Source organism: Cetorhinus maximus, chromosome 12 (genome assembly GCF_964194155.1).
Source record: "Cetorhinus maximus chromosome 12, sCetMax3.hap1.1, whole genome shotgun sequence".
In the NCBI taxonomy this organism is placed as follows: Eukaryota; Metazoa; Chordata; class Chondrichthyes; order Lamniformes; family Cetorhinidae; genus Cetorhinus; species Cetorhinus maximus.
The window spans coordinates 25,763,523-25,789,714 of record NC_135890.1 but is presented as its reverse complement, the minus strand read 5'-3'; the positions used below and the strand labels follow the sequence as shown (position 1 = coordinate 25,789,714).

At 43.3% G+C, this 26,192-nt stretch overlaps 2 protein-coding genes across 6 annotated transcripts in view; one reads left to right on the top strand and one right to left on the bottom strand.

The window, feature by feature from the left end:
- The window catches only part of LOC144687318 (kininogen-1-like), a 52,635-nt gene extending 30,876 nt beyond the window's left edge, over window positions 1-21,759 (top strand). Inside the window, exons 5-10 of the mRNA XM_078553260.1 lie at window positions 2,893-3,003; window positions 12,062-12,167; window positions 12,961-13,118; window positions 15,556-15,666; window positions 15,826-15,939; window positions 21,223-21,759. Coding sequence (XP_078409386.1) covers window positions 2,893-3,003; window positions 12,062-12,167; window positions 12,961-13,118; window positions 15,556-15,666; window positions 15,826-15,939; window positions 21,223-21,438 — 816 coding nt within the window. The 3' untranslated portion in view covers window positions 21,439-21,759. The remainder of the gene's footprint in view (window positions 1-2,892; window positions 3,004-12,061; window positions 12,168-12,960; window positions 13,119-15,555; window positions 15,667-15,825; window positions 15,940-21,222) is intronic.
- Window positions 21,760-23,419: 1,660 nt separating this feature from the next.
- reln (reelin) overlaps window positions 23,420-26,192 on the bottom strand; it is a 366,824-nt gene continuing 364,051 nt past the window's right edge. For all 5 annotated transcript variants that reach the window (XM_078553223.1, XM_078553220.1, XM_078553221.1 and 2 more), the window contains 2 exons: window positions 25,017-25,115; window positions 23,420-24,793 (listed from right to left, as the gene is read on the bottom strand). In XM_078553223.1, the coding sequence (XP_078409349.1) occupies window positions 24,697-24,793; window positions 25,017-25,115 (196 nt within the window). In that variant the 3' untranslated portion in view covers window positions 23,420-24,696. The remainder of the gene's footprint in view (window positions 24,794-25,016; window positions 25,116-26,192) is intronic.

Here is a 26,192-nt window from a genome sequence, read left to right as displayed (position 1 = left end):
CTGTCAGTCTTTCCACCCCACCCCCACTAGAGCTGTACTTTGAGTGTCCTGCCATCCATTCTTAATTAGCACATTTTCTTAGATAATATCACCACCTTTAACATCCCTTTGTTCCTTTTATCTGTGACATCTTTTGATTATCTGCTCCTATCACTGCTTGCTTGTCCCTACAACCACCCCCCCTCCAACTTCTCTCCCCCCACCCCACCCCCCAACCTTAAACCAGCTTATATTTCACCCCTCTCCTAACTTTACTCAGTTCTGCCGAAGGGCCATGAGGACTCGAAACGTCAACTCTTTTCTTCTCCGCCGATGCTGCCAGACCTGCTGAGTTTTTCCAGGTAATTCTGTTTTTGTTCTAGAGATCATGTTCATGATGAACGCATGGAAGGTGATGGCAGAAGCCACAACTGCCAACTGCTTCCACCACACTGAGTTCAAACCAGTTACTACTACACAAAGCGTCGAGTATGAGGAGAAGCAGGGTGAGGCCAACCTACCCAATGACAGGGCATTTTTTGCTTGGCTGCAGGAGGCCGGCATGGAAATTCCAGCAGAGACAACCATGGAAACTTACACAGAAGTGGACAATGCCATATGCTGCATGACAGAGCTGACGGATGATGCCATTGTAGATGCAGTACGTTCTTCAACTGAGGAGCCCAAGGAGGCCAGCGACCCTGAAGAATCCACCTGCCTAGTCAATGCTGCAAAGGCCATAGAGAAGCTCTGGGGTTTTACAATGAGGCATGAAAATAAAACCTGTTTGACTGCATTGACTGAACTGTATCGCGCATGTCTGAAGACAGGATGCTAAGCAAGAAAAGTTTACAGAGTTTTTCCAAAACTAACTCTGGATATTTTTCAATACCTAGCTCCAGCCTAGCAAGCTCAGGACATTGTAAGGTTTGAAAAAAATTGAATAAAGACTTTTTCACGTTTACTGCGTTTTCATTTGGCATTTGAATCTGTTGTTTTTGACATAGGCCCTGTTTTTAGGCCTATCGGGTTATGTGGAAATAGGGCCTCCTCATATATCACGAAGCTCCACTTAACATGAATTTGTGGGCGGATCCCCTGGGACTCGACTCATCGGGATTTTACTGTAAACTGGATTTCCGTACCAACCTTTGTTTCTAGTGGAGTATGCCATACTTAAATTTTCGAGTGTTTAATCCTCAATTTACTGACAGCAGTTTTACATATGTAAATCTAGATCTTTTCAGAGTGGAAAGTAGCAAATGTTTAATGCAGCAGCTGAACTGATTGGAGACTTTCCTAAGTGATGTTGAGGGATGGAGACAGAGAGAGAAAGACAGAGAAACTGACAGAGAATTAACTTATCCTTGATAGTTCAGTTGGGAGAAGCAGTGTGTAAGTAAGCCTTACTGGTCCAGATTCAATTAATAGTTCATATGAGCTGGTCTTGTTTGGAGTGCCTATGAAGGGGTAAATCATTCGAGGTTTTGCTATTATGCGGTGACTCCTGCTAGAAAATGCTTTGTGTGTGAACAAGAAGAACTTGCATTTATATAGAGCCTTTAGCCATAGAAAAATACCCCAGGGTACTTCACAGAAACATAAACAGACAAAAATTGACATTTAAGAAGGGTCTTAAATGAGGTGAGTGTGGTGAAGGGGCAGAGAGGCTTAAGAAGGGAATTCTAAAGGCCAGGGCCGAGAAGGTTGATGGCACAGCTGCCAACAGTATAACAGAGGGAGCGGGGGATGCACAGGAGACTGGAGTTGGTGGTATGCAGAGTTCTTGGGGAATATTGGAGTTTGAGGTTGTTAGAAAGATAGGGAGAGATGAGGCCACAAGCACATGTGAAAATAAGGATGAGAATTATAAATTGGAGGCATTGGAGAAACCGGGAGCCAATGTATATCAGTGAGCACAGGGTAATAGGTGATCAGTCTGTGATGCAGGTAAGGATACAGGCATCAGAATTTTACACTGTTTTATGTGTACCATCCAGCCGAGCATTAGAATAGTTGAGTCTCGAGGTTACTCATGTTCAGACCATAGGCTGACACTAAAGGCTAAATTTTTGTTACTGCCTATAGCTGGTGTTTTCGACACACTGATTCCAATGAAAATCACTTGCAGAGTACTATAGGGGAGGATTTCCCCCTCTTCGGACGGGCGCAGTGGGCGTGCCCGGGAGCGGCCGCGAAATAATCCACTGCCCGTGATAGGGCTCCGATTGCGATTTCACACTGGCTGGACAATTAACGGACAGCCAGAGTGAAACCCACGCTGGGTGCCTCAGCGCTGCCTGGTTGGGGGGGGCGGGAGGAGCGCGAGCGCTCAAGCCTGCGCATGCGTGGGGGTGCGCTTACTGAAAGCTCCCTGAAGGAGCTGAAGAATTTTAAAATGAAACCTAAAGATCCGAAAAATAAGGAAAACACGTCCCCACATGTGACTCTGTCACATGAACAGGGACATGTGAAAAATGGGTTTAAATTTTTAAAATTGTTTTTCAGTCATTGTTGGAAACCTCATCCCGCCCGTGGATGAGGTTTCACAAAAACGCAAAGGCTGTCTGCTCTATTCGTCCACCCGCCAACCGTAAGGTTGGATGGGCAGTGAAAATTGCAATTTAATTAATTAACTAATGGGCTTAATCGCCCTCTTAATTGTCGGCGAGTGCGCTGCTGACTCTTGTGTGCACCAGCCGACTGAAATATCACGCGAGTGCGCGATGATATCGGGACACTCGCCCGATGTCATCGCGCGCTATTTCACACTGGTGAGTGTTGGGCGCCATAGTGTTTTTGCAATCCCAGTTGGCAGTGTGAGAGACCTCATGGCTGGTGCACAAATCCAATTGCTTATTTTTGACTTCATAGGAGATAAGAGCAGCTGATGTCTCTGATTTGCTTTTTCAGGTGGTAATAGGAGAGAGATACTGGGTGCATTTTCAAATTCAGGAGACAGAATGTCAAGAGGACAGAAATGAGTTTTCGTCTGATTGTCCACTTAAAGCCAAGGATGAAGCAGTAAGTTCATGTATAATTAACACACGCAATGCTGCTGAAGATGAATGGGAAATTATATTTAAACAGCGTGAATAAGTAATAAGAAGTGCACAATGTCAATTGAAATAAATTAGGATAGGGTAGCCAGCATTGTGGATGTCAGCAGTAAACATGTAGGGCAGAATTTTTCCATCATGCTGAAGGTGGGTTTTGTGGTGGGTGGGAGTGGAGAATCTAGCGGGAGCCACAAAAGTGGAATCCTGCCACGATGAGAACAGCTTGCAATTCTCCCAATGGCAGGTTAATGGCAGGTCGGCTATCCCGCTGACTAGTAGCGTGAACGCCAATCGCATTCATTACCATCTCATGAATGCCCATTAAATATGCTGCTCACTAGAACTACGTGGCCCCTCCCAATCTTGCGTCACTCCAGCGGCAAATCACATCGATTTGAATCACATTTGAAAAGGAGTGCCGTGCAGTGGTTGGATCTCACTTTGCTCATGACTTTGAGGTGAGTGCAACATTCATAGCCTGCCTGCTACAGCGCTGTGTCAGTCTCGTTGCAATGCCAGTGGAACACCACACTGCTGGGGTGTTGGGTTGGTGTGCCTCCATTGTTCTGAAGACACTACCTCTCACTCAAGCAGCCCTGAACATTCAGAGACCAACAATTTGACGGGGGTTACTGTGGGGAAGGATAACGGACACACGGGGGCAAACGGGCAGGAAGGCATTGCAAAGGGTTGTGGGGGAGGAGGAACGATGGAAGACAGAGGGGAGACCGAGGGGTGGGGAGAGCTGGAACTCGATAAGGGAAACTGAAATGCTGACAAGCAAGGGGGTAGGTGGGATATCAAATGTATGAAGGGGAGGGGATGCATGTAGGCTTCGGAATAGGAAAGTTGGGGGGTGGGATGGGTGGTGTTCATGTAGCACAAGAGGGATGGGTCACACTGAGACTCATGAAGTTGGGTGGGGGGCGGTGGAAAGGGAGACAGTGTAGTGTTCAGTCATGAGGGCAATGGGGAACTCATTGAAAGTCAAAGTCCTTGGTCTGGGGCCAGTAGGGTCAGAGTCACAGAGTAGAAACACTCCTTGGGTTCACAGGAGTCAGGGAATGAGACAGTCCTCGGGCTCTGTGGACCTCACAGTCAAGAGTGAGAGAGTAGAGACAGTCATGGAATGCAGCAGGCTATGCTACTGGGCTATACATGGCAAGCACGTTGTACTCCCGCTCCAGGGAGGAGCAAGGACTGTGTGCTGATTTGGGATAATGCACAGCTTAGTGTGCAGGGCGTTTTCACAGTCACTGTCCATTGGCTTGTCTAGCTCTGTACTGGTCTGCAGATGGGATGGTAATGGTTATGGGAGGCAACTGCAGCCTGTATTTGGGGAAAACATAATAAAAGAGGTGGGGGGCGGTATGTGAAACTTTCGTGGGGGAGGGTGTTCCTCTGTAGGTGATGGTGCACACAACCTCTGGATGAGGAGGGGTGAGGTCCACATGGGCATGCGTACGTCAACAGTGATGGGCTTGAGGGGAGGGTGGAAATGTTGACCACAACAACAATGGGATCCAGTATTACTGGGGAAGGCTGGAGAATAACAGGAGGGAGCTCTATCTTCACATCATGAGGTTCCAGGTAAATTTCTGGGACACGGACAGTGAGAGAGGGAGCATTGAAGCTGGTCTCCGAGTAATAGTGCAGAAGCACCATCTTGCATTCTCGAACTAATGGTGCAGTTGTAAGTCAAAATTAGAGGTGATTCTGATGGGAGGAGCACACTGCTGGACTAAGGGGCCCTGTCTTTGGATGCCCTCTAACTTGGTGCCACAAGATTAAAATTGAGTCAGAGCTGAGAGAAAAGAGGAAGACCTCCTTGAGAAGTTAGCCATTGGAACTCATGCCTTTTGCCACTCTGTAACAGGGAAATGTAGTTGTCACTGTCTTAACATCGCAATTGCTGCATTTCAATATTAACATAGAGGAATGTGAAATTCGGGAATGCAGGCGACCGTTAAGGAGGCACAGATGCTGCATATATGGCATCCCATCAATGGAGGACTTTCATGTGCTTTACAGAATTGGCATCCATAACATGCCAAAGGGCATCAAGTCATTAATTGTGAGTAACATATTGTTAATTTGTATGCCAGATCTGAGATTGGAGCACTGAGCTAGGTCAGGTCGCGCATGTTATTCAAATCTTCTCCAACTACTGTGCGATTCAGATGTTAAGTCTCAGGGATGGCATCTTGGTCACCTCGATGTGCCTGTTAGCGCCTCAGATACACGGCTGCATCAGCAACGAGGCTAGTAGGGCAGAAGCCATTATAGACCATTACAGTTGCTATTGGTTTAAGATTGTGAGCTTCACTATTTTCACCCGTTATTTATTAATCTATTCAATATATCATTTCAGAGAGAAGGACCAAACAATTATGGATCCAGGGCTCAATGCTGCCTTTTTGAGGGTTATGATAGAATGGAGGAGGAGAAGAAGGGTTAGGTGACACCAAGCACAGCTTCAGGAGGAGGCCTCGCCTGAGGTCCAAGATGCGGGGAAGCCACAGCAAGAACATGAGGATCAGGAGGACAGACTCAGACTGCGGAGGCGACTCGCTAGACCAAGGGTCTACTGAAGAAAACTCTCCTATTTGCAAATGAGTGAGAGACAATGCCGCGCACATCTGCACTTGTCCCAAGCTCTGGTGGATCACATCTGCCACATTCTTCGTGAAGAACTAACGCCCCGTGGAGTGGGAGGCTATCCCCTGCCAGTGGCCTTGAAGGTGATCGCCACACTCAATTTCTTTGCCTGCGGATTGTTTCAGGGATCCACGGGGACCTGTGCAGCATCTCACAGTCTGCCATACATAGATGCATCAAGGAGCTCACAGATGCCCTCTACAGCAAGGCACATCACCACATGAGGATTACACTTGATGAAGATAGCCAGGCTGCGAGATTCAACAGGCTTACAGCTATCTCAGGCTTCCCAAGAGTGTAGGGTGCAACCAACTGCACCCATGTGGCTTTAAGGGCTCCATGGCAGCAGCCCCTGATGTTTATTAACTTTAAAGGCTTTCAGTCCATCAATGTTCAACTAGTTATGCAATCATCAGAAGTATATAATGCATGTTTGTGCCAGATACTCTACGAGTTGCCATGACTCATATGTCCTGAGTCATTCCCAAGTGCCTCACATATTCAAAGGGCCTGAATGTCTATAGGGCTTCGGCTTGGGGGATAAAGGTACCCACTCAAATGATGGCTCATGACACCTGTGCGTTGGCCATAGAGTGCCTTGGGGGAGAGGTACAGCCTGGAGCATAGCTCCACATGGTACATAATCAAGCAGACCATTGGCATCCCGAACATGCGCTTCCAATGTTTAGATCATTTAGGTGGGGCTCTGCAGTACTGTCCAGACAGAGTCTCCCACTGGATCGTTTTGTGTTGCATCCTTCACAACCTAGAGCTTCAAAGGGGTGATCCGTCGCCAGAGGGAGAAATGGAGGAGGATGAGAGCTCCCCAGAGGATGAAGAGCAGGAGGGCCAGGATCCTGAAGAGGGTGATGAGGATCAGCTTCCATGAGACGATGCCATTGATGAAGCAAGATGTGGAAGACATGCCCATGCCACTTTGTTACCAGGTTCCAGGAGGAGTGAAGTGAAGGCAAAGGGGGCTGGCCACATTTCTCCTGGCCCGTAATGCCATTTCATTGCATTGAAAGGGATGCCCAACCAGTCACATTGAGAGCTAGTTCAGCATTCAGACTTGCATTTTCCAGCCTCATGATTCACCGGGCCATGATCTATAAGAAAGTCAGCAGTGCCCCCTGTATGTGCTCACTCTGGGAAGTGAGAGTCGACACAGCAGCAAGAACGCTGCAGCAACTTACTTGATGCAGTCGTCGCCACGTTAATGAGAAACTACAGCAACCATTGAGATGAGGACATGATTGGGGACCTCATCCTCCCGTCGTGGTCTTTTCCTTTGGTGCTACCACCGAAGAGACACAACTGCTGCGAACCCCTTAAGGCTGCTGAGCTACCCACATACAATAGTGTGTTATGAGGGAAAAAGAGTTACAAACACATTAAGCACACACTTCCAATAAAGATTTTAACACAGCTCCATGACATCACTCAAACTATCTTCAGTGAGATTAACATCACATGAATGTGAATCTCACAGAGGGAGACTATAGCTGAGTGGGAGGATGGCTAAATCTCGAAATAAGAGGATTCATATGTACCTAATCACTCCTTCAGTCAACCAAGTTATTCACATCAACATCAAACGTATTAACAAAAGTGTGATCTTTTTAGATGGTTGCGCACCCAAGACCCAAATGTGATTTCAATATTTCTTAATTTTCCTACCCCACAACTACACTTGGGTGCAGCCACTACATCTGCAGCAAGATAAGAGGCAGCCTGCTGACTGCTACATCCTGATGCCTGTGATGACTTTGGCAGTTGTCCTGTGGTGGCCCAAGACCTGGAGGGTCCCGGCCTAATAAAAGTCTCCTGCTCAGAGGCAGAATCACCCCCCTCGGCCTGACTAGCTGGAGTGGATGTGGGTCACAGGCAGGGGGGATTCAGAGTGGCTGGACACCCTTGCAGTGTCCTGAGTGGAGGCCCCCCAGGGCATCTGGCTGACGCTCATCCTCCCTGTGGGTGCCCAAGGCCGCTCCCTGACTCCTTGAGGGGAAGGGGCGCTTGGAGGGAGGTCAAGGTACCTCGTCCCCTTTTCACCTAGACACTGATCGTGCCCACCAGTGTGTGTGACCATGGAGTCCAGGGCCGAGTGCAAACCCGGCAAAACCTGTTGGACCAAGGTCTCCATGGTGTCGCCAACCTTCCCAAGGTGACCTCGAGGCACTCACATGTTGGAGCCATGAAGTCAGACAGAATGCAGACAGACTCCTCCATCCTTCGCTCAAGTCTGCTGAATGACTGTCGCATCTCTGCTTGATGTTCCGCCCCTGTTGCATCTCCAGCATTGTTTTAGCAGCCGCTCACAGAGACTCATCATCTGGCTCGGACTCAGCGGGCGTCTAGTCTCCAGCAGACCTCCATGTTCCAGAGAGCTGGGCTGTCCCTGCCTCCGCATGCTGCGGGGTCCTGACAGTGAGGTGACCCTAAGCCTAATCTAGAGTTATGAGCCACCAAGGAGTTTGTCTCTGCGCTGGTGGAGGGTGCGGGTGAGCACAATGACGGTTTTTCCTCAGTGGCTTACTCAGCTTCCTCATCCAAGGTGGTCTGGGGGTTGGGGCTTATGTTGGCCCTCTTCGTCTGCCAAGATCTGCTGGTACCTATGAGAGAGAGGAGAGAGTTTTAGTTCATGAGCAGGCAGATTACAAGGTTGCATGTCACTCACTGTTAATGTCAGGATGTGATGAACTCATGGAGGTGTTATCCGTACTAGGTTGCTGAGATCTCCCCTTCTCCACAGGAACGATCCCTGTCCTCCTCAGCCAGCTCGGCAGCATCCTTCTCGAACTGGGTGAGGATTATGATGTCAGGCGTCCCTCCCATGGTCTGTGACCTTTCTCGTCTGTCATGGGCCAGCTTGCCATGGATGAAGATAAACGAAAGGAATGTGATGAGAAGGGATGGAATTAGGTTGGGAAACATGCGTGTGTGGTGAGCCCTCCCCAAAAGGGGCTGAGGACGGAGTGTGAGCAGCATGATAGTTGAGATAGATGGGGTGATGTGAAAGTTTCTGAGAGATAGTCAGTGATAATATGTGCTGTGTGAGATCCATGAAGAGAGTAGCCCTTTGAGTATGTGATGCCGCGATGCGATTTTGATATTTCAGGGATTTGAAGGATGACTTACCCTGGTGGAGCAGGTGAGATCATTCATCCTCATCCTGCACTGGATGGCGTTGCAGGTGGTGTGGCCAGTCACGCTGACCTCCTCTGTTATGGCCTCCCAGGCTGGAGAGGTGAGGCTGGTGTGCTTCTTAGAGTTGTCTCTGGAATGAAGCACGTGTCTAAGCTGCTGCACTTCTCAGATCAAGGCCTGGTGGGTGTCGGGGTAGAAGCAGAGTGCAGCCTTCTTCATCTGGTTGCCAGACAGCTCTATGGGTCTCCTGGAGACAATTGGGCTGGGGTGTTTAAATATGGCGCTGGGACCTTCGACCCCATCAGGTAACAGCAGGGCTGATGGATCAGCTCCCGACCCACCAGGCGATTCGGAGAGACACTCACCTGTGCATAATTAACAAGGTTCCAAGCACGGAATCGGGTGCGAGTACCCCTTACCACTCCGGCCAGCAGGAAACGCTTCGCAAAACCCGCCCGCCATGGCACTTAGTTTCAAAAATGGAAAATCCCGCCCTTAAATGCTGAATGATTCTTTATATGTTGCTGCATGCATCGGGGAATAAGGAAAATGCTGTTCCAAATGTGATTCCTCCTGAACGCAAAGGAAGGCACTGCCCTTGACAACTCAGTACAAGCACACAACATTCATGCAATTAATCACTGGGTAACCAGTTAGTCCAGGTTTCCTCACACAATTATCACTTTTAACTTTTCAACTCACACACTGAAAGAAAGCCCATGTTTCTATAATGTTCAAGTATCGGAAGTAACTTTGTTACAAGAATATTAAACCAATACAATCACCTAAAACAACAGAAGCATTGGCACTGAATATTCGCATGGGGATGCACGTAGAGTCATGTAATGGTGTGCTCACAAGGAACCTCCAATATTAACCTTGTTAGACTTTCTGGTATCAAAAAGGGATTTTCTCTAGTGACCGTTATAACGACTGATGCCCACGTGACCAGGGGAAGGTTAAGGATGCCTGCCCACCATAGAGGCCCGAAGCCTTCCAAACCCACAACCTCTACCACCTAGAAGGACAAGGGCAGCAGATGTATGGGAACACCACTGCCTGCCTCCCCCTCCAAGTCACACATCATCCTGACTTTGGAACGATATCACTGTCCCTCCACTGTCACTGGGTCAAAATCCTGGAACTCCTTTCCTAACAGCACTATGGGTGTACCTACACCACATGGGCTGCAGCGGTTCAAGAAGGCAGCTCACCACCACCTTCTCAAGGGCAACTAGGGATGGGCAATAAATGCTGGCCCAGCCAGCGAAGCCCATTATTCACAAATGAATAAAAAAAGATTATTCCTAACTAATGTACCTTGTTCTTTTCATTCCTTAAACTCTTTTCCCTTAAACTAACTTTAAAACAATCTTATTCATCTGTTCCTTCTGCCCTTGATTCCTTGATGACTCCCCCAATCCACTTTGGAGGTGAATTCCACATTAAAATTAAAAAATACCATCTGACAGGAAACTATCTCCAAAGGTTTTCTTCAGCTAAACAAGAGTAATGTTTTAAAATTGACATTATTGTACCATTGTCGAAACGAGGTATTATTAGAAATGCTACTGATGAATGAGTTAACTTGTCTGTTGTGCTGGCAAGAAAATTTGTCCCCATACTCTGTGAGTTAAGACACTCTAGGCAGAATTTAATGCAGTCTGACCTAAAGTGGGATTCATGACGGGAGGGGCCACAGAATTAGGCGGGTGTGGAAGAGTCAAAACCCTGATGGCGGAACCTGATGATGGAATTAAATGGCCAGCAGGAAGCTGGTGAGGTGACGAACCTGCCTGACTGTGGGAGAAAGGCGATCAAGGAGGCAATTAAGAGACATTTGCATGAACACAATTAAATACGCTTTTTGGGATTAAACGAGTGGTGAACGTGGAACTGTCAGATCCCCGAACAGTGGCAGGTTGTGCTGTTGAAGTGAGGTGGCTCTCCGAGGCGGATGGTCAGCCATTTTGCAGCTGCTTTCCACAGGAGGACAGAAGGAGTTCAAAACGTTGCAGGCACCAGGCACTAGAGGCACCATTATCAGAGAGGCAGGAGCGGGATAAAGGCCATCACCACTACATAATTGGACAGGCCCTCATTGGACAGCTGCTGTGTAATTGTGGTCAGCTGGCCCCTTCCGACTCACTTGGGAATCCCGCCAACTTCCGGGTGTGACAGCTGGCCCCCCGCCCACCCCCGACTCCCCCCCGACACCCCCCCCCACCCCCCACCCCCGACACCCCACCCCCCACCCCCCGACACCCCCCCCACCCCCCCGACACCCCCCCACCCCCACCCCCCGACACCCCCCCCATGTCACCTGGATCAAATTCTATCCTATCAGGTATATTTGCATGAATGCCTTGTATGCACCAGGGGTACCAGCATAGCAAAAGGCACAGAGCCCTGTAATGTTTGGTCTTCGTCTTTTTACCACAGGAGGTAGTTGCAGAAGACACTGACCTGAAGTATTCAAATTAATCCAAACACCTTTTTTGCCACCTTCACACAAGAGCACACTGCTTCCCAAACACACCTGTATAGTTTTTGTATCCAGAGTTGCTACCTGCTGTTTTGTAATTCAATAAGTTTAAAGGATCAGTAAGAAGATTCACGAAATATTTTTTTGGGTTACAGTACTTGTGCCTCATTTTTCTGAATTATTTTGCTGCGGGCACATAGGTTCCCATGGGCCATTATGTCAATTATTTTAATTATTTTGCCCCTGGAGCACTCATGAAACCAGTTAGCTTACCGGTGTTAGTTCCCCTCATCTGAGGAGGAAATTGATGGCGTGTCTGGGAGGTTAGGCTGCCTGAGAGCCGCCCTTTGCCCAACTGCTGATTCCCGTTTAACCATAATCTGCAAAGAAGTTACCATGTCACACTTCCACCGACGATTGGCCTCTCAAGATAGGTTGTTACACCAGCTCCAGTGGGACAGGTATTTGTGTGAAGGGCTTGACCAGCTATTATAAGCTATTCTTCAGAAGCATCTTTGTCACAGAATAGAGATGGTAGATTTCCTATGGAGCTTTAGCAACATTTTTCCTAAAGATGATTTAAAAAAAAAGATGATGTTACTTTTTGACAAAACATGAATATGCTACAGTTTCCAGAAAGGCAACTATTTGTGCAACAGTCTGGTTGAGCTGAGCAGCCAGTTTTCATGTTGTAATATCCATGTAATGCTGTGTTCTGTACACCCCCAAGGTGCTGGGACACTGCTCTGCAGAAGTTTTGTTTCCAATTGGCAAAACTAAAGGTCAGCTGAGAGGATTACCCAAATGTCAGCTCTTCCAGCTGATTGTGGATGAAGGTAACACACAGCTATAAAGAAATATTTTTCCTTTTGTTTACTTTACTTATTTACTTTCTTGTTTACTTTATTTATAATTAGAAAATTCAGCCACCCTCTCCTAGGTTCAAATGAGAGATTTTTAAAAACTTGTTCATGGGATTTCATGGCCAGCATTTATTGCCCTTGTTCAGAGGGCAATTAAGAGTCAACCACATTGCTGTGGGCCTGTAGACCAGACCAGGTAAGGACAGCAGATTTCCTTTGTTGGTGAACCAGATGGGGTTTTTACAACAATCAGCAATGGTTTCATGGTCATCGTCAGACTTTTAATTCCAGATTTTTATTGAACTCAAGTGTCACTATCTGCTGTGGTGGGATTTGGACCCAGGTCCCCAGGGCATTACCCTGAGTCTCTGGAATACCAGTCCAGTGACAACACCACTATGCCACTGCCTCCCCTTCTGAGTGAGAAAATGGCAGTACTGAAATCAGACAGTAAAACATGAGGATCTATACAATAAATAAATGTGTGCCCTGGCACTTCCATCACACACATGATATGCAAAATGCATGTAATACTTGCATCTGATTATCTAACATCATAGTGTATGCCCATTCCTAATTTACCTTAAGCTGAGTGGTTTGCTAGGCCTTCAGAGGGCAGTTAGGACTCAACCACATTGTTATGGGTCTGGAGTCACATGTAGGCCATAACACCTGTTCCATAATGCTGTGCTTTTAAGAAGTGAAGAATGATTACTTTTTTTTACAACAATGTCAATAATCTTCTAATAAGGGTTTTGTTTTCTAGATGTTGATGGGTTGTCATGCTTTGGTTGCCAATTGCCTTTGAAGACTAATGACCCCAGAGTACACAGGACTGTAGAGCATGCCATTTCTAAATTCAATGACAACAGCGGGCAGCTTTACAAATTTGTTTTGGCTCGAGTTCTTTCAGCAGAACATGAGGTAAAGCATGTGGCTGTGTGTTTGATTTTCACTTTATCATTGACTTACAGATCATTGAACCTTAATCTGACTGTGTAAATAAATTTCAAAATAAGCAGTGCAATTCCCCAGCAAGATCATTAGATTGTTATTTTAATAATAAGACCCTCGGATGTAAAGATACTTACAGTGCTGGCTACATAGTTGTTTTATATAGAAATTCAAAAACACTCAGGAAACTTTAATGGCCAGAGTGTATGTAATCAATAGTTAATCACACTTTAAAGGAAGTTGTTCCTATTACATAGGATTTACCATCTTTATTGTTTTTAAACGCTAATGGTTAGCTGTATCCCATAAAAAGTGTAGCCTTTTTACATCTATTACGAAATGGACAGAACTGTAAACACACTTCCATTATATAAATCACGTATAGTATTTGATGTATGGACCTTGTTATTAGCAAACAGCATATCCTTGACTTACCATGAACATTGTCATAGGAGACTTTGTAATATAACTTATGCCAGTCCATTCCATCGGATATCACAAGAGCTTTAGGAACACCAGTAAACATCTAGAAAACCAGAAAATTGAGCAGAAGCAGGAAAACTATTACAAGAAAAAGGAAATAATTTCCTTAGTGATTAAGTAAAGTCATCGCAGATCTTCTGAACGGATAAGGCTCCACTGGCGTCAGAATCTCACCACTATTCATGCATGAACCTTGTCACTGCGCATTGGTAGGGCATCATGTGGAGCATCACAGCTAAGCCTGCTCTTGTCCTGATTAGAGATCCACCCACATACAGTACCATCATCATCAGCTCTTCAATCAGAAACAAGAACAATATCTATTTTCCCCTTGCCTATTCTATGGCCACTATCCAGGTGAGCTCTGTTAACTCAGTGCAGAGCAAGGATTCAGTCTGAACCTTCAATGTTTGCATGGCTCAGTACTACAGTGCGCAGTGTATTTACTCACTGAACCAGAGGGCAAGGGACACCAATTTTATTTATACAGTATGTTACAACCTGGTGAGGAGGAATGAGCTGGCTCTCCTTTTCAGTCTCCTCGGTTGGTCACAACAAAGATTTGTTTTAAGTTCTTTCCCCGCCATGGATACGTTTTTCCAGTCTGAATGTATTTATTTTTTTTAACAAGGATCTAATCAAACCAGGTTTTTCTTGAATCAAAGAAAGAGTAAGTGTATTAGTCACTAAAGCCTGAGGAAAAATAATAAAAGACACAACACGTATTCACACAGATCAGAGAAGAAAGTGAAGAGTCCAAATAAAAGTTAAAAAGAGTATATGAATAAGTCTTTGGCTTGTCCGTGAGGCATAGATAGTGGTATGTTGTGGCCATTAGGTAATTTCAGTAGAACTCTGGAGCTGACTTTGGCAGTTTCGCAGTCTGTTGGAGACAATTGTTGGCTTGTTCTCACTCAGAGGGGAAGATGACCTGCTTGTCTCCACAGGAATGACCGAGGAGGCTGTCCTGTTCCTTCCTGCTTGCTGTCTGTCTCTGCTAAAACACACTTGCCTTCAGCAAGAGAGAGATCCTGCTTTCCTCCAGCAGTATTCATGGAAAACTAATGTTTCTTCTTACTTCTCTCTCTTTGTCTTAAAGACATTTATTTCCAGCAAGAGAGAGAGAGCGACACACAGAGAGAGGTGCCCTTCTTGCTTCTTTGTTGTCGTTCTTCTGCTCCGCTCAACACTGGCCTTCAGATCCAGTTTTAAACTCATTTCTCGATGTGTTCCCAGGAAGGAAATTGGCATGCCTTGCATCCAGAGTCCATTTCACTTTCATCTCAGAAACATTTTGACACATTCTGAGATATAAATCAACAAGAGATGGTTTTTGGATGTCTGATGGGATGTAACTAGCTGTAGGGACAGTTTCCATTGTCTTCATAGAAACACAATGATTTAAAAGTCCAGCCTTTTTGCATTTTATATGCCTTCCTCTCAAGTGTCTCTGTTTCAAGTGGACCTTGACACCTTTATCAGTATAATCCACATAGGAATTTTCCAGAAGGGTCCATTTACAGTATCAGCCATCTTTTGATCAGTGTATTCTCTTGCATTAAAAAAACAGATCTTCTTTAAACAGTTTAATATGTCTGTAGTTAGTTATAGGTTGTGGGTCGCTCTTACTCTGACATCATGTTGGCTTTCATGACATGTAGAATTCAGAACTGCGTAGATAGTTGATTTCAAATAACAGTTTATTGAAATCAATAACCTCTTCTAATTAGTTGTAAGCTTACCTGACAACGTAATGCAGCAGCAAACAGTCCAAAACTCAAACAAGAAGCAAAGTACAAGGTATTTATCTTTTAAAATGCAATAATGGGAAAACAATCACATGAACAGGTATTAAACTACAGTGAATGATATTTCAATAATAATTTTTGAAACATATTTCACTTCTGCACTTTTGTATTCATAGACTTCTGCAGGAGAGGTAATTACTTTGAATTTTACACTTATTGAAACCACCTGTCTGAACAATAATGACACAGCACAAGACATGTGTGGACCAAAGATTCCTGCAACAGCGGTAAGTAGCCTACCCTGTGGGTTGAATTATTGTTTACTGAATTTTGTGTCCGATAACATGGATCGCTATTTTAAAGAGAATTTGGCTACATCCAGTAGCAGTTAACTTTAAGACCTCCAATCAGCATCAACGTTTGACATGACATATTTTTCTGTGTAGGGCTCTGCTATCTGTTTAACCGAGCAAAACTATGACATCTTTGGAGAACTATTATACCACAGATTAAGGTGCAATATGACACAAGACTGGACAGTGCATGCAATTGATGTCACAGTAAGTACCAATCTATTCAATGCAATATATCATATTTATGTATTTACCTTAAAGTTTCATCCAGTAGCTCAGCTGGTTAAGATATTCAGAACCATGTGGACCTGGAGAATCCTAAGTTCGATCCCCAGTTTGTGTTCAGTTAGCTGATCTCAATAGGGTGTTGGTGGGGACTCTACAGTTGGACTTTGCAATCCTAGGTTTGAGTGGGCAATTGGCTTGGGTTTGCATTCCTGATCATTGTCCAGTAATCCTTCTGGAAGTGTGCTTTTCTCAAAAGTGAATAAGGATAGGATCAGATGATGATGAAGTCATCATCTCTTTTTCAGTTCTGTTGAAGAGTCATACGGACTCGAAACGTTAACTTGTATTCCTCTCTGCAGATGCTGTCAGACCTGCTGAGTTTTTCCAGCTATTTTTATTTTTGTTTCAGATTTCTAGCATCCGCTGTATTTTGCTTTTATCTAAGGATAGGATCAGGCTTGGCTGTGATATAGACCACATCCCCCACTAGCTGCAACCCTGAAACCACCTGTCCACTATATTCAGGAGCAAGAAATGGAGAAGAATTGAATTCTGAATTTTGCCAGCTATAGATAGAAATGAGATGCCCCAGTAATTTCTACAGTCAGATTTTTCTCTATTCCTGTATATCTTGATGATGACGGGATCCTTTAGGCTCTGTGGGCCCTTCTCCTCACTCCAGATGAATTTGTGCAGGTGATCAGCAAGATCTTTAATTTTTTCCAGAAATGCCATCTAAACCTCATGGAGGCCTCTATTTCCCCAATGATCAGTAGACTTTCCAAGATGTCAAGATTGACCTCTTGCAGAATGTGTTCCCACACTTTATGCTATAATAGACAACCACCATTGCTGTGCTAGTACCTGGCAATTTATATTAAGTACTTTTAAGAGCTGACGTAGGTATGGAAGAAAATGAACATATTTGTACCTTTACAAAGTTCTCTTCATTTTCTCTCTGCAGTGTGTTATGACACAGCAGATGATATGTGCTAGACGGATCAAATCTACGAGGGAAACGATTTTGCAATTTGTATTTTATTTCAAGATGCATGCCCTGAATTCAGTAGTAATAAGTCCATCAAGAATCTAGAGATATTTTACAAAACTAAATTTAACATTTATTAACAAAAGAAAAGATTTCAAGCACAGGCATAGGTCTATAAATTAGTACTATAATAGCCCCTAAAACCCCTAATTAATTGGGCTTCCAGTTACATCCCCATTAAGGCAATGGTAAAAAAATAGATTTAAACAGATCCAGGCAAGTCAAACACAATACCCTGGACAGTAGAATTCAAAGTGGCTTTTCCCAACTTCAGTTTCCGTGGACAGCAGCCTTAATGCACAAATACTGGAGGCTTTTCAAACTTCTGGTAGATCTTGTAATGCCTTCCTCTCTGACACATAGCCTCTTCTCCTTTACATGTTTCTCCGTTTTAATGCAAATTCCATTGCTCCCATATGACTTTGGAACTTTATCTTCCTATAACATAAATCTTTTCATGGTGTTAATACTATCAGTAACCTTTGGGAAAAATAAACACACTGTTTGGCTTAGCTTCTTGGCTAGGTGTAATATCCTACCTTCTCTTTGAAATTCAAACCACCCTAACTTATTTAAAATGCAAATTCTCCTCACCTCACATTCTAAAACTTCAGCCATGTTTACGTATTTAGCATTTCAAACCTAGCTTCTTCTAATGAATTAAAGCCTCCAGACCAGTTATTTGCAATTCAATTAAATCCCCCCCCCCACACACACACACACACACAAACTATCCAAACTCCCACTATTAACCTAATTTTACAATAAATCACAATATTATAGAATTATTATACTTTCATGACAATGGCCTAGCTCTATTTTTAAGATTATGTTCTCTTGATGTTCAGGAAATGTATCTAGCCTATCAAATCCTTTTAATATATTTTTAAAAATCACTAATACTTCACTTCCTTCTCCTGGACACGTGTTTAACAAGTTAAGGTGAGAAACCATTCATCACATACAATGATCAAATTGGCTTTGCACTAACACATAACTTATATTTATGCAGCACCTTTAATATAATAAAATGCCTCAAGGTGCTTCAAGGGAGCATTATGAAGCAAAATTTGACACTGAGCCACATAAGGCAATATTAGGGCAAATGGAAAAAGCTTGTCAAAGAGGTAGGTTTTAAGGAGCATCTTAAAGGAGGAGCGAGAGGTGGAGAGGTTTAGCGTGGGAATTCCAGAGCTTAGGGCCTAGACAGCTGAAGGTATACTATAAGTTGTGGAGACTGTACTTATATTGTAAAAATATCATTTGAGACAATGTTTCATGGTATCTACATGCTCGATAATTCAAACATACCCAAGTTCCATTCATCCCAGTGCTTAGTGATCTACATTAGCTACCGGTCCAGCAATGCATTGATTTTAAAATTCTCATTCTTATGTTTGAATCCCTCAATGGCCTCCTCCCTCCCTCTTGTAACCTCATCCAGCCCTACGACATTCGAGACATCTTGGCACCTCCAATTCTCGTCTCTTGGAACATTCCTGATTTTAATTACTCCACCATTGGCAGCAGTGACGTCATCTGTCAAGGTCCTAAGCTCCAGCATCCCTCCCTAAACCTAAATCTCCTACCTCTCTTTCCTCCTTTAAGATGCTCCTTAAAAACTATCTCTTTGACCAAGTTTTTGGCTATTGGGTCTAATATAACCTTCTATGACTCCATGTTACATTTTGTTTGTTAATGCCCCTGTGAAGTACCTTATGCCGTTCTACTACATTAAAGGTGCTATATAAATACAAGTAGTTGTTATAATCAATGTACGGGTAATTGAACTGTCCTGAAGTGGTGAATTATGCTATATAAATGCAAGTCCTTTTTCTTTCTTTAGTTGCCCTCCTGACTTTCAAAATGTGTATTTACCATGCTTAAGGAAGGAATGGTGTTTCTGAAATGGTCACCATATTTAGATGAAAGGGCAGAATTACAGAACCTATCCCTTTTTACACAGAACTCGCTGCCCACGAGGGTGGTGAAAATGGAAACAATCAATGATTTCAAAAGAAAATTGAATGGCACATGAAGGAAGTAAACTTTCAGGGCTACAAGGATCAAGTGGGTGTGTGGGACTGACTGGATTGCTCCATGGGGTGCCAGCATGTACTTGCTGGTCCTACAGTGCCGTAAATGACTCTTAAGATTATGTGCTGTCTGATTTGTACTTTGGACTTTAAAGAGATGCTATTTACTTTGTTATTGCAATGTGTGGTGAGTGGTGTAAGCTGTAAAACAATACCAGTTGAGATGATAAAGTATACGAGGTAATTGCACTGTAATGGTGAAAACTATTCACTGCACCTGTCGATTAGCCAGCAATAGCATCCCTTACCTAGACCATGATGAGATTATGAGCCACTATGTATAATCAGTGTTCATCGTTCAAAGATACAGTGAGGGATTCTCTTTGAGTAGTAGATTGATAAAAATAGCAGTTCATTTCTTACTGGTTTCCGCTGACCTGGAACTGCAAATTTACAAGCATTTGGTAAATTTCAAGCTTTCCTCACCATCACCAATTAACCTCCAATTAATATCCAGGGGCTGGATTTTCAGCTTGGCGTGCGGGTGCGTGCCTGACATGCACGAACGTGAGATAGTGCGCAATGATATCGGGTAAGCGTCCCAACATCATCATGCACTCGTGTGATATTTCGGTCGGCGTGCACAGGTGGGTGTTGGCAGCGCGCCCACCAACAATTAAGAGGGCTGTTGAGCCCATTAATAGATTAATTAAACTGAAATTTTCCCTGCTCGTCCAACCTTACAGCTGGCGGGCAGGCAAATAGGCCAAATGGCCTTTGGATTTTTGAGGAAACCTCATCCACGGGCGGTTTGAGGTTTCCGATGTTATTTAAAAATAAAATAAAAATTTTTAAACCTCGGTTTTAACATGTCCCTGCTCATGTGACAGTCACATGAGGGGACATGTTTATATTAATTTTAAAATTTTTATTTTGAATATTAGAAATCTTCAGCTCCCTGAGGTAGCTCTCTGCCTTCAGGGAACTTTCACTGCATGCTCCCCCCGCACCCGTGTTGACTTCTGCGCTCACCCTCCTCCCCTCCCCACCCAGACAACGCTGAGCGTTTTAGCGCGTGATTCACACTGGATGGCCATTAATTGGCCGGTCAGTGTGAAATCGCGGTCGGGGCCGATCACGGGCGGTGGACCCTTGCGTGGCTGATCCCAGGCCCGTCTGCCCGACGAGGGGAACATCCTCCCCCAGAGGTTCCATTTTAGCAAGTAGATTTTCTAGCTTAAAAGCCAGGATGGCTTAAATACAGCTGCAGCAGAATAATTCATAATATATTAGATGGTATAATGCACTTGTTATGAAACCATGCATCATATGCCTTATCTTGAGCAATGCTACAGGAGATCCAATAGTTGTTGTATAGATAAACCAGCATTGTTATTAAAGAAGTCAGGAATTGCACATCACGGGGTAGAATCTTCGGCTTGGCGAGCGGGGGCAGGGCCCGCTCGCCGAGGCGTAAAATGACACGGGGTGACGTCGGGCCTGCATCCCGACGTCGCCACGCGTCATTCAGATTTTCAGTTCGGTGGGCGCACCCGAGTTGGCTGCATGCCTGCCAAACTGTCAAAGGCCTATAAAGGCCGTTTAACAATCAGTTAAATCATTGACCCGAGCTGCCCGTCCAACGTTAAGTTTGGTGGGCAGGCGAAGAGCCCAGGCGGCCTTCGCACTTTTCATGGAACACCATCCACAGACGGGATGAGGTTTCATGAACGGTTTTTAAAGTGTTGGAAAAATTTTTATTAACATTAATGGACATGTCCTAGCTCTTGTGACAGTTTCACTTGAGGGGACATGTCCTTAATTTTTTTTTCTCCCTTTATTCAATGTTTTATAGTAGACTGACTCCCCACTCAGTCTACTCTCCCCGCCTGCACAGGGAGTGCTCAGCGTTTCCGGGCGCGTGTCACGCTGGGCGGGCCTTAATTGGCCCACCCACGTAAAATGGCATCAATTGGCTGCATGTCCGCCTGCGCCTGCCCAACCCCCCCAAATGGGGAGAAAATTCTCCCCCACTTCTCATCGCAACTCCACTGAAGTGTACATTTTTTCCTGATATGAAGTTGCAAACTATTAAGTCATGCACTTTTTGAAAAATCTTCCTAAGTGTTGTTTGTCTGTATGTTATACTCATAGAGCATTTTAATTTTGTCTTTTCAGGAAGTGTTCAGAAATGAAACAGATTCCTTGGAATTTCAGCCTGAGAAGCCAGTAACATCTGAACCCACAATGAAATCTCCTGTTAATCCTACAACTGAGCACCCAACTGAACCACTCGCTGAGTCTCAAAACTCAGAAGAATTGCTGAGCTTGGTGAAAGAGGCTAAGCCCATTGTACCAATTGAAATCACCGAATCTGATCCGTTAGATGAGTAAGAAAGGAAAAGGCGTAGAAAACAGCTTTCTGATTCATGCTTATTTTTAACCAAATCTTTTGGTCTGATTGCGATTTTTGGTCTGATGGCAACATATACCAATAAAACAATGAGACTCTGTGATCGGAATGGCAAAGCGCATACTTACAATTTTCTAACCTTCTGACAATGTACAAATGAAATAAAATAAAAACTGCTAGAAATACACAGCAAGTCAATAGCATTTGAAAAGAGGAAAGATAAGTTAACATTTTCTATGTAAACCCTTTAAAAATCTAAAACATCTCAGTGAAACCAATAAATACAATTAGAAAACAATCTACTTCGATGATCTTGTGTGTCCTTGTGGTATGAAAATAATCATTGCTTGTATTGTAATACTGGAGAGTAAATGCACATTGCATACAGTGACCGTTAAAACCTTACAGTAAGAAATTGAAAAGATTGAAATCCAGTACCTCAGCTCAAATAAAACACTGACTGATAACTGCATGGTACTCTTCCTTAAACATACTGGGATAGAATTTGGCATCCTCCCAATCTTTCACAGGAACTTTGGAAAAAGGATTGGCAGAACCCCTGGTGAAATGGTGTAAATAACCATTATACCAGTTCCTTGGTTTTTTGCTGAACTTCTGCCAACAAACTGATGGTTGGAGATCAGGGTAACCCCTGCAGAAATTCATTCTTAATATATTCAGTGTAGGTTCAACATTACATACACCAAACTCTTAATTTTAGAACTAGAGTGGAACAATAAACTGCCATATTTTGAGTCACAAAGACTCAGCTGTATATATAGATCAAACTGAGAACTTATCAATACCTTCAACATTGCTAGTATATCTCAATTAATTAAAAGTCAGTAATTCTAATCCCCTCCCTCACACTGGTTAGGCTAGCAACTCCATTAAGGTCAACCAGAAATATAAACTTTCCACCTTTGCTTCGAGGCTCCTTTTCTATCTCTAAGGCAATTTTATTAAAAGAGAGAATAGGAGGTAGCACAGCAAAGGCAACATGGTAAAGAGTGAATGTCATTGTCCTTGAGGAGACAGACATAAGGGGCAGGGTTGATAACCAGGGTGACCAACTCTCACAGGGAAAATTATGGGACATTCTGGCATCAGGAGTCCATTAGAAGAGAGGGGGTGCTGTGGTGTTCCCAGAAATGTTAAAACGGGGTTTTTCTGGAGGGTAAGGGTGCAAAGCTGTGAGAGCTTGCAAATGGAAACAGAGAGGGTACACTGTGCATGCATGAGGTTTAAAGGTAAGAATTACGAGACAAATAGTGTCCCAGGTGCATGCAACCTGGGACATCAGACTGTTGCCTCGATTACAGGATCCCACAGAATAATGGACGATTGGTCACCCTATTGCCAACCTTCCAGAACTGGCCTGGAGTCTCCAGGAATTGAAGATCAATTTCCAAGACACTGCTGTGTGCAACCCTGGAGAAAAATCACTTGGACATTAAAAAGATTGTTTTTTTTTGTAATTTTCTTTGACCATTTCTCTTCACCAAATATAAAGATAGTGAAAATGGGGAAAAAAAGTTGTTTGGCTGACTGTCAAACATAATCCAATTGGGTAATCAGTCTTTCTTTCCAATTGGCGTAGGAAGGCACTACGTCACGGATAGATGTGTTGGCCGATGAATGGCAAGAGCCTGGGGGCAAGTCATGTGATGAAACCTCCAGGAATACATTTAATCACAGTTGGCAACCCTTATATGGGGATAATTCTAACCTAGCCTGTCTGGTGGAACACTCATTCTGATTGGAGTGACAGTGACAGTGATATTTTTATAATTCAGTGATCTGTTCTGAGATGATTTACCATTTTGGAGAGCTTGCATTTACATAATATCTTTCACAACTTCAGTATTTCCCAAAGCCCTTTACAGCCAATGAAGTACTTTTGAAGTATAGTCACTGTTGTAATGTAAGAAAGAAAAAAAAACTGCAAGAAAATCTCAGTAATAATGTAATATTGTGATTGTAGCTTTATTGAAAGTATGTTTGGATCTATTTCTGTAAATAACATTGTGATATATTAATTCACTCTATCTAGTTTTAGATAACATTACACCGCAGTTATAACTATGCTGGGTTAAGTACAACACTCTTACTCAAAAGTTACAAACATGGCCCAGCTTATAATCAGTAGAAACAAATTCAAAATAAAAACACAATTAACACCAAGCTGTCATATCGAATAAGCATCATCACAAAGAATTGCTGCAAAAGGACACACATGGCAGCTAGTGTAAGGATTTACATCAAAAACATTAGTGTTTAACCAGAAAAATGCACATTTAGACTGCCACACAGTGTTAACTATAACAGTTAGCTGTTGAAGGCTTTAAATGGCAAACCATTAAGATTCACAAAAATCAACATCTTACTGCATCTCCAAACTCTGAAGTTGTCATTCATTTTGAACATAAGAAGTTAAATACAGATTTTTTTTGTATTTTTGTTAACTTTTACCGATAATAGAAAGCAAAGACAACCATCGTTTTTCATTTCGAATATACAGACAGAAATATTTCATTTACCTCGTCATCATTACTTTAAAATTTTGTCAGCCATGGTAACTCTACTTCTTTAATACCAATATTTTCATAATCCCTCATACCCTCACTTCCTTCAAGTAAAGACCCAATTTGTTTTTAGACATTTCAATTGGTTCTGCATCTATAGCCATCTGGAGCAGTGCATTCCACATGGTTACATCTTCTGTGCGAAACAACTTTTTGTCGGTTCAATTTTAACTGGCTCAGTTTGAATTTTAAGATGATGTACTTTGTTCTAGATTCCCTATTAGAGGAATGCATGATTCCCTATCTAACCTGCCAATTCCTTTATTTTAAACACATTAAACATACACACATTTGTATGTGATGAGCACCATTTGATATTGTTTGTGTTATTGTGTCACTATCCTATGAAGATCAATACATTGCAAAGTAAATTGTGCTTTTACATTTGCTTACAATACTGTTACAGTAACTGACATTGTAACACATCACATAGTACGCAGCCACATAAAGAATAAACAACAATACATTTCAGAAAGTAAGCCACTTCATTTATTAATTCACAGTGTGTAATAGATGTTGTATTCTTGTAGTCTTCATACTGATTTATTTCATTATATTCCTATATCTGATATTGGCCCCTTATGAGAAACAGTGCTTTGTTTATTAGGATCATGAGGATCATAAGACATGACAGAGATGTACACTTGTAATTCTTTAAAGGTTTCGGCTAAGGGACCTTCGTCTTCTGCTGTAGTAATGCCTGAGCGTATGTTGCCTTGAGAAGTTCATCATATAGTTTTGCTTACGAGTCCTACAATTAAAGAATAAAATAATGAAGCTGAATAAAGAACAAAAATGTAAAAGGCATTAACCAACATCTTTTATATGTAGGCTTCACTTTCAGTAAAATCTGGCTGATGACTTTTCTTGAAGCTTCTCAGATTTCCAAAATCAATCTTAGTTTGTGACTATAGTGGGAGAGAAATGAATACTGATAACTTATCCCTTTTACAACACGGCACTCAGATACTTACAGGACCACTTCTACGTGATCCAGAGCCCACTGGTCATGGCCTGTTCCATTATGACGTGGCTGCCACCATCGTAGCTGTACACCTTTAACTCGTGCCTCTCTGTAGTAATAAAGATTAAGATGTTAGCTGCTGATTGGTTTCATAATATTTGAGGTCATTTTATTTGTTAAGCTTTTAGGAATAGCTATTTCCTTTGTAGTTTATATATTGTCTGTAAAAGGTACAATTGGCTGCAATAGCTACTAGCTCCATCAGAGAAAAATGCCCATCTGGGGATAACTGAATATAAAGGCATTTATCCCTTGGTCTCAGGTGAGGTGGCATCTCTGTGCAAGAATGGGGATCTCTATTTCATAAGAAAGCAAGTATTTCCCAATATCAGCAGGGTTGTCCATGACTGCATCCCAGGATTTACATAAACTGATATTACCTTTTTTAGCATGATCACAAGACACTTTTTTCAAAAAAATTACTTCACAGAATCTTAACGGCACAGAAGGAGGCCATTCGGCCCATCATATCTGCGCCAACTCTCCAATGAGCATTATGACCTAGTGCCATTGCCCCGCCTTTTCCCCATTCTCCTGCACCTTGTTTCTATTCAAATAATCATCTAATGCCCTCTTGAATGCCTTGATTGAACTTGCTTCCATCTCACTTCCAGGCAGTGCATTCCAGACCCAAACCATTTGTTGTATGAAAAAGTTTTTTCTCACGTCACATGTGCTTCTTTTGCAAATCGCTTTAAATTTGTGCCCTCTCGCTCTCGATCCTTTTACGAGTGGGAACAGCTTCTCCCTATCTACTCTGTCCAGCCCCCTCATGATTCTGAAAACTTCTATCAAGTCTCCTCTCAGCCTTCTCCTCTCCAAGGAAAACAGTCCCAACTTCTCCAATCTATCCTTGTAGCTGAAACTTCTCATCCCTGGGACCATTTGTGTAAACTCTTCTGCACTCTCTCCAATGTGTTCACATGCTTCCTATAATGTGGTGCCCAGAACTGTACTTCCTGATATTGTTCGATTTAGCTAAAAAAAATTTTTCACAAATGCAAATAGTGTTACAGTTTACGCAATACTATTTCCCTATCACTGGGTGGTGCAAGTGCACTTTGTGCAGTTCCTGAGTCTATGATTGACTAAACACTGTCAAAATAGGTTCAAACGCAGTTGTACA